This window comes from Cydia splendana, chromosome 5, assembly GCF_910591565.1.
Source record: "Cydia splendana chromosome 5, ilCydSple1.2, whole genome shotgun sequence".
In the NCBI taxonomy this organism is placed as follows: domain Eukaryota; kingdom Metazoa; phylum Arthropoda; class Insecta; order Lepidoptera; family Tortricidae; genus Cydia; species Cydia splendana.
Genome location: NC_085964.1, coordinates 2,654,702 through 2,663,988, shown reverse-complemented (window position 1 = coordinate 2,663,988; position 9,287 = coordinate 2,654,702). Strand labels below are relative to the sequence as shown.

The 9,287-nt window shown below is 36.1% G+C and overlaps 1 protein-coding gene across 1 annotated transcript in view; it reads right to left on the bottom strand.

Moving 5' to 3' along the window:
- Positions 1-2,744: 2,744 nt before the first annotated feature.
- LOC134790450 (transcription factor Sox-21-B-like) overlaps positions 2,745-9,287 on the bottom strand; it is a 68,692-nt gene continuing 62,149 nt past the window's right edge. Inside the window, exon 5 of the mRNA XM_063761257.1 lies at positions 2,745-3,971. Coding sequence (XP_063617327.1) covers positions 3,525-3,971 — 447 coding nt within the window. The 3' untranslated portion in view covers positions 2,745-3,524. The remainder of the gene's footprint in view (positions 3,972-9,287) is intronic.

Sequence of the window (9,287 nt, the reverse complement as noted above, 5' to 3'; positions counted from 1 at the left end):
CCTATTGGAAAGTAAAGAAAGCGAATGAAACTAACATTTTTGTACTAGGTATTATCTTTTATTTATTGTGGGTAATCAAATATAATGTTACTGTCTGTCCTTCGGGGCCCCCTGAAGATGGGGGCCCTGGGCACGGGCCCCGTGTGCCCTTATGGTAAAGACGGTACTGACTGCAATTATGGGACACCCTGTGAACCAATTTCCACCTTCCACCAAGAGGGTGGCCTGTTTATTGTTCCATCGTATTTCGCCACCCGTGTTTATATTATGCCAAATCACTACCCCAGTGATATCAACGCATATTTTACGAAAAAACTAAGCAAAATAATAAAAAATAAAAACATTAGGGAGCGTGCGCTCTTAACTAATTTTTACGTCATTATTTCATCTCCTACAACAAATCAATTTGAGTCTTATGTTATAATATTTAAGGTTTGAAATTGCTTGGGGTTTGTAGCGACAGTCGATTGTTTTATTAAAGGGGTTGCCAGTGTTATTGCAACGGTTTAAAAATAATTGATAGGTGATAATGACAGCGTAAATATTGCTGTATTATGGCTTGTGAAAATAGTTTTGAAGTGGGGTTTCATTTTACGCACTTAAGTGTCGTGGGTTTAGTAAATTGCACTCGGATTAATACTAAAAATACATATAAAAAGTTGATTTTGATTTAGGTATATCCATATTGCATTAGGATAGGGATAAACCTATTATATGTATACTTAATAATTGTATGAAACCGATTAATATTACGTTCGATTTTAGGATTTACGTTATAATAACGTATCTGACTGAATGTCGTAAGGGACATACGTATACCTTACATTTCGCGAAAGCGAATAATGTAAAATTTGACCCTGTATCGGTTTAACTTTAGGAAGTTACGACCAACTTTAATCATTCTTTATTTTTATTTTATTTTATTCGGGATGCTTACTGCCTAATATAGGTACATATTTTAATAGATATATCTACTACCATACCATTATTAAAAGTATACAGATCGTTCTAGAAATGTCTTAAATGTAATCTCTACTGTTTTATGTAACAAAATGTCCCTTACGACCTTTGAATTTACATTCTATATAAGCAACAAATGAGAACGATGACTTCAAGAAAAACTTTTTTGACACATTATTCATTGAAGGTCGTGTCCCTGAAAGTTTACTGAGGCGTTTTGTAAGAACATGTTTCCATTTCATTCGGGTTTTAGGGTTAAAATACGAGTAGGGTTCGTTTTTTGTAATATTCAAAATAGGCCTCATGGTTGCTTAAAATTTTGCTATCTCTTATTACTTACTTATAATTAAATATTATTTGACAATCTTACGCAAATTGAGCTAGTCTCACTTAGTGATTCTTGAGGAAGGTGTAGGTGTGTAATTTGTTAAGGTTTTGTGTAACCCGTGCGAAGCCGGGGCCGGTCGCTAGTAATAAGTAGATATGTCGTGGCTAGATCATAGAATTTGATCATTTCATGTCATTTGATGTTACTTACCGTAAAGCTCCTACTTTGCTCCAAAATGAGGAAAATATGAAGAGATTATGTATCAACGTAGCAATTCATCATATTATGTAAATACCTACTAAAATTCACATCATTTTACGGGGTTGGAGCATAATTACCCACAGGGGAGCGAGTAAGTCCACTTATGGTACTTTCCTTACATACCTACCTAACGTAACGACGTCTGTATGTAACATTGATGAAAATATAGGTTTAAAAAAATAAAGCACGAAGTTGATTTTTCAATAGTATTTTATTTACGTATTTGTTATAATTTTTAATTAAGTTCTAGTATATAGTCTCATCTATACATTCGACTTTAATATACAATAATCGCCTTTGCAAAATAAGCCAAGTTTTGAAAAACTGTTACATCGAAATAATTGAGCAAATGAAGGACATTGATAATTTGAAAAATGGATTGTTTTGATTTGATTTCAATCAGTGCACTTGGATATATTATTGATAATTATTAACAGAACAAAATGATTGAATAGTAAAACAAAACAAAACACAAATTAAATTATCAATATAATTATAAACATAAAGCAATGATTTGTGTTTAAGGATGTGTCAAAAAGCAGTAGGTACGTACCAGAATCATCACAATGTGTTTGTTGTGTCTTAAACAAAAATTGTTTTGAATAAGGTAAGTTACCCTTACCTCAAATGGCTTAAATAAATAAAAATAAAAAGACTGTTCTCCGAAAGAAAAAAATACATTTGTACTTCTAACATTATTATTCAGAAATAAATTATGCTTGAGATATAAAAGGTATGGCAACATATAAATGCATGGTTAGGACATGGCCACTGACACTAAAATCGCTGCGTTTTGTGCGAGCGTCTTTACAACCGCAGATGAACGAAAACAATTGCTTCTAAGGCCTTAATCTTATCTAGATCTAATGACGAAACTATTAATTTAAGTTAGCTTAATCCTTTATTATGTACAAATTAACAGTATTGTTCAAATATTTTATTTACATTTAGTTAATATATAGAATCGTTGTGAGTGAAATTGGACATATTGTTTAGAGTACTTCTTTACTTTACTTGTAGCTTTTATATAAAACAAAAAGAATTGTGAAATTGGTAAAGAATCATGTACAACATAAGTACTCAAGTATGTTATGGTAATTATTATAAATAATAATTGAGAGACAACATCCATAATAGGATAAATTGGCAGCATAGATGAAATAAGTAAACATCAGGTGGGGCAAAAGAAAAAAATATATAACGTAGAATATTTGACCTTTTCCTGATTTACCCCGCCTAATCTTATTTAAATTATTGTTGACAATATCTCACCAACCAAAATATACCGCTTTGAACTTTGATAGTAAAACTTCGTACGACAAATACGAAAGCCATGAGGCTTGAAAGATACATTAATATTGGACTATAAATATCTACCAATACTTTACATTTACTTACGCACTAGGAACTTCAATATTTACAATATACACGAATCTAACGGCCTTATTCGAACTTTAAGATACATCAAAAATTTGCTAAGGAGACTATATGGATCGGATATGTCAGTGTCAAAAGTGACGTTTCTTCTAACAAAAACGCCACTTTTGACACTGACATATCCAATCCATATCGTATCTTTAACAGAATTTTGACGTATCTTAAAGTTCGAATCAGGCCGTAAGTCACAATATAATTTCTAATCCTACAAGAGGAAACCGAAAGAGGAACTTTGGAAAACACGAAATCGTGAAAAATAGGAAAACAAAATGATGCGCGACTGGGCAATAACATGGGGCAAATACGGACATATTTCTGTTAAGATAATGGACTACTTTATAATACCTATGGGTAAGTGTACCCATTGTCTACATTGGTGCATACGCCTAGATGTAAAGGACACAAATTTAAAAAAATACTGTCCGCTTTACCCGCAGAGGAACCAATACAAAACTGCAACACTGACAAACTTAAACAAAAACGAGCACAATAAATAAACCGCTCGCGCAACTTTTAACGAACGCGCTTACGTGTCAGGTCAGAATATGACTGTTAGCGGCCGTCGGAACTCGCCGCCTTGGCTAGCCTGTGTGTACTGAGCTGGGTATTGTGGCATGAGGATTCCTGGGGAGCCTTGGTAGTAAGGAAGTGATGGGGATGGATTTGATCCTGAGGAGGAGCTGCCTTCAGTACGATCATGCCCCTTGACGGCTGTGTCAGGAGATTCTGCTGGGGAACGTGGGGATAAGCTCGACGGCGCTGGAGCGACTGAGTTTAAGCCAGCCATGGCCGCCGCGGACGCTTCGGAGTACATCTTACTGATGTCCATGGGGTAAGACCGCTGCTGCTGCTGGTCCATGTACATGTAGGCCTTGGAGAGCGCGGCGGAGTCCAGGTAGCCCCTTGAAGGGTCGGGGTACATGCCGTAGCTCCGGTATTTCTCGGCCTCGATGGAGTACTTGGACATGTCCATTGTAGAACCCACCTGAAACAATGATAAGAACAATTTAGTTGTTGGTAATTATGAGGTAGGTAAACTCTACGCTCTTCTATAATATATGAAAATCGTAAGGTTTTGTTACATAAACATTTTGATAAGTGTAATCAAATAGTATATAATTTAATCATAAAACGTTCCATTTTGTTTTATTTCGATAACAAATAAATGAAAGTTACTAAATGCGTTTTTTGCTAATCGAATTGAGATGAATTAAATGTTTATAGCTATAATGTATATGGCTACATGTCGAAATATTTTCCGATCACCACCTTCCCAATCACAATGCATTTAAAAACGTAGTTAATTTTATTTAAATTATTATCAAATGTATGAATGGCCACAACTGGTTTAATCCGGCTTTGCATTAAGCACCTCATTAATAACTTCATTCAAAATATAATTTATTTATAAAGTGATTCATACAAATTGAATGACACCTACAACCAAGAATGGCCTTTACGCCCTTCTTATTATTTGACTTTAGGTCGTAAGTGCCAGAGATGTGGACATTCATCATATTGCACCTTTGTCCACATTATGTTTTTAAAGCCGTTTGGAAAAGTGTGTGATTGTGTGACTACAAATCACTGGGACAAGCGCACAAATATATCGATTATTTGTAATTTAATGAACTGTGTCAGGTATTGTAGGAAAAATATTATATGAAGTATACACACCGCTCGTGCGCTGAGCGAATAATATACGTTTATGAAACACTAATTAGCGAAATACTTTCCGATTGAATCTTTTAACTCGAATATTAGCGAAGATATTTTAGATGCTCGATTTAAAGCTTTGTAATGTGTGGGTAGGTATATGTCTAACTGGTAAGCGTAGACCTTAACTTAGTTTTAATTTGTCTTTTGAGTAATAAATAATATAACTTTATTGGGGCAACTTTCGTTACACAATGGAAGCAATTAAGTTGTAGATGAATCAGTCTTAATTATGTGTCCACCCTAACAATTTTTTTAAATTAAACGGTCACAAAATGTATCTACCTAACACCTGTTAGGTAGATGTTGCCCAATAAGTGGGGTGGTAAGTAGGTTACCTAAGTAATAACGGGTCAGCATTGTACATGTTTGGTTGTTGATTAATTGATTATGTTCCCTCTCCATCAGGGCCGGATTTCCGCTTAGGCCGACAAGGCCCGGGCCTTAGGACCTAGGCAAAAATTTTGAGATGGAGAAGGGGTCCTAAATTCAAGTTTCTAAATTCTAAATGCTCTCCATTCTACCCAGCCGTGTGTCCCGCATTACCCCTAACATACGACCGCGCAGCGCTAAATCAGGCTTATCCAGCGACAGCACTTTACGTACAATACGCCGCTATTTTATAGCGTCGTAAACTGGTGACGCTGCTATAAGCTGTGTCCGAGCGTTAAAATTTTAAATTGTTTACGAGCAAGATTAACCAGGTTTAAAAGGGAGTAATGTGGTAGAATTGAATGTCGCTTACGGCTTTCTGTCTTGGGTAAGTGTGGTATGAGTTTAGCCTAAGGGTTTGATCAGACTTGTTTATATAGACGATGGCAAATATGTAAGAAGCATAATAGTAAGGCAGCAACGGAGTATATATAGATGAAGCTCTCGGAACATTTATGAATTCGAAAAACGGTCCACATGACACTTAGTTTACACATATATCACTAAAAGTTATCCCTTCTTCATAAATATAACCCGCCCGCAGCTTAAAATTACCCAATACATTTTTTCCCGATATGTATTTTAAAAAATGTGATTGGTTAAAAAAAGTTTTGATTGGCTTAGATAAAATTTTAAAGTCATAGAGATGTACTATCACCCGTAATATTTCCGCACCGGAACGACCTTCAAACCTTTCAGAAAAGAGAGTACTCCCATCCTAAAGGCCGACAACGCAAAGTGTTGTAAGTGGCTATGGGTGATTGTAATTGCTTATGATTAAAAAAAGCGTGGCAATACACTCATGGAGAAATTTAGAGGAACGCAAAAAAAAGTTAAATTACTAATTTTGAAATTATAACACTTTAAACTCTCGCGTTTTGTACACATATTTAATTCCACAAATGGGTCTACCGCGATATAATTTCATTGTTTTTACCTTAAATTCCGATGTAATGTAAATGTAATTTTGAAATTACTTTAGATGCTGTAATCCAGTAATTAAACTTTTTTTTGCGTTCCTCTAAATTTGTTTATGAGTATATTTTAGCGCGTTGTTCTATCCGCTACTATTGATGCTGTGCACAGCTTTCTATTGATTGACTGCTGAATAAGCTTTTCTTAAAAAGGTTTCTGACCCCTGCTTCAGGGTAAAAAGATGGCCGACAAATGAATAGCAATAAGAATACGGGCGATGTCAATGTCGTTCTCGTATTGATAAAATGCATAATCGATACAACAGGTTGGGGACGAATGGAATTATTGATCGAGTTCTGTGGAAAGGTCGGCAGGCGTCGTCTTTTCATAATATTTACTATATTAGGCACAAGATACTCCTTTCCTATTTATAGTAAGTATTCGGCTTATTCAGGTCCGAATGGACCGAATAACTTTAACTACAGATTTCGCTGCCTAAAGGGGCCCACTGATTAACAGTCCGCCGGACGGTATCGGCCTGTCAGTTAGAACAAAATTTTGACAGTTTCGAACAACTGACAGGCCGATATCGTCCGGCGGACTGTTAATCAGTGGGCCCCTTAATAATAACGGGGAACGCGGCCAGTGTCCTGGGAACAATGCCTCAGGCTAATTTAGGTTTACGGCTCGGCCACGACATCGAGCGACTTGCGACGGCGGGAGCGATAACCATAGGTTGGAGCGAAAGGTCCGATCGCTGTGTCACGCTCCAACCTTACCGCCGTCGCAAGTCGCTCGATGTCGTGGCCGAGCCGTTAGACTTATGATCATTTTTATTCTTTACTGTCATTGAAGTGTTTTAATATGAATAAATGCTTGTATATTTCACCTAATAATAATAAAAAAACACTAGGATGAAAAGCTCTTAATTTTAAGGGGGTAAAAAAACCTTTATCGTGTTTTATTGGTAATTCCATCAGGATTACGTGGTCAGTCTTCCGGGTTAATTTATCAAGAAAAATGCCCAAATTAACCATTACATGGGTGGGAATGCGCTTAAAAACTGTGGCAACATACAATTGATATCTAGGTGAATAATTTGGGCTGGTACTGAATCTTGCCGAAAATAAACTGTCGCTTTTATCCCTCCCATACACAAGTTACTTAATGAAGATAACTACGCAGTACTCTTTCTTCCCATTGCTGTCAGTCTCACAAACAAATAATACCTTAATTGAAACCGTATTGTACGGCGCTGCCTTTGTCCGAACTATGACGTAACTAAATGGACTAAAGCAGTTTTAATTGAACTAACACGAATTAATCCAATTAATTGAATGCGTGTTACGATTGTGCTTATGGGGCATCGGCTTTCGAAAGGATTTGGCGAAAGTTTTTGACAAGATTGAGTATGCCTTACTCGCGATTGGTCGTATGAATAGTTCAATTGTCAAATTGGCTTTCAGTTTTCGAGGGCTAAGTTTTGGTCGATATTCTTGTGACTAATGGTGACGTTTACGTATTCCGTCACAATAGTAATGTGACGGAATGAACGTCATAATCGCGGCAGTAATGTGGCGGCGAACGTCACTCATTTTATCAAGGAAATTGATGGATACATCGGCGGCAACAACGACGCCGCAACAGTAATGCTGCAGTTGACATTTGAACGTCACCTTTACAAAAAGAGACGTGTCTTACACATTTTTATAAACTAATTTCGGGTAGTTTAGTGGTGTTTTATTTATATATCCGTTGACATTTCCCCACAAATCTCGAGGATACAACAAGTCCTTCGCAGTGCGTCCAGTGAAGCTGTGGAATGAGCTGCCTGTTTCGCTCAGGCAGGCACAATCGGTTGCGTCGTTCAAGGAGAGGTTAAAGAAACTATGGTTATCTGATCTGACGGATTAATTTGTCTATATTTCTATTATATAGTAGCTTTATATCGTTCTAATTCTTTCCAATTTTTAGTGTATTTTCCCCATTCCTTTTTGTGTAATATATATATCTTTATCCTATAAATTTTGTATGTATTTATATCCTGTATCTTTCTGGTACCTTGTTGTACATTTTGCTGCATTTGTCACCCTCTTTTCACTTTCTCCTCTCATCTACTCAAAGGTTAACTGGAAGAGAGCCCTCAAAGGGATAAGTTCGCCTTTGTACTTCTTACTAATTGTACGTTATTTTTTAATATGTCTTTTTGTACAATAAAGAGTTTACTACTACTACTACTACATTTGCTGGGACGTCAGTCTTTCCGTGACCACAGCTGGTGTAACTCAGCTGAAACGTCGGAATTTAAGGTAAAAACAATGAAATTATATCGCGGTAGACCCGTTTGTGTAATTAAATATGTGTACAAAACGCGAGAGTTTAAAGTGTTAAAAATGGACAAGTAAAATATTGTCCCATATTAGTCACAAACTCGTAAACAGCTCAGCTAATTATCCATAGCCGCGGGCAAACTATAACCCGGTGACCCACACCCAACCCTTGTCTATACCATAATCGAATCACCACAATGCTTCTAAAAACGCGCACTCACCATTTTTAATACAGGTAAAATACTGTTCATACTCAATGGTAGCTGATTATATTGTTTCTCGGACGGGGGTCGATTCCAAACGTTAATCGAAAAAAATGCTTTTCATTCGATAGTTCGGGGTCTATTAAAGTAGCACAATGGTTGATGGATCGGGGGCTACTGATAGGTTTTTCTTTTCAGTTTAGTAATAGCCTGTACAATATCTGTCTTCGTTGGAGAAAGTAATTTTGTGGATCTGGTAGCAGCAGGGGTGTAACCCTGACTTCCAAAAAACTCTACAGACTTTATTATGGCTGAATAAAAATAAACAAGGTGTAAGGTGTAGGTACATGTAATATTTGAAACTATTAGTTTGTTCAATAAGCATCATATTATGTAATAAACTTCGAATTTAAATATAATAATTACTAAATGAAATCAATATTCCCGTTTCCTTAAATATATTTAATTGAAAGAAACTACAATTTTATTAAAATTGGTCTCCTAATCACGTCATTGAAATTTATGAATTGCGAAACATACCTATTGAGATTCCACATTTTTTTGTAACTTCAGGCGGAATTAAAGAGAAAATCAAGGAGCTGTTTGTTGTACCTAAATTATAAAAAGTACCTAAACGTGTCTATTTTTCACAAATTAAATACTATCAATAATTATATGATTCCCGTATTCGAGGATCTCGATTCG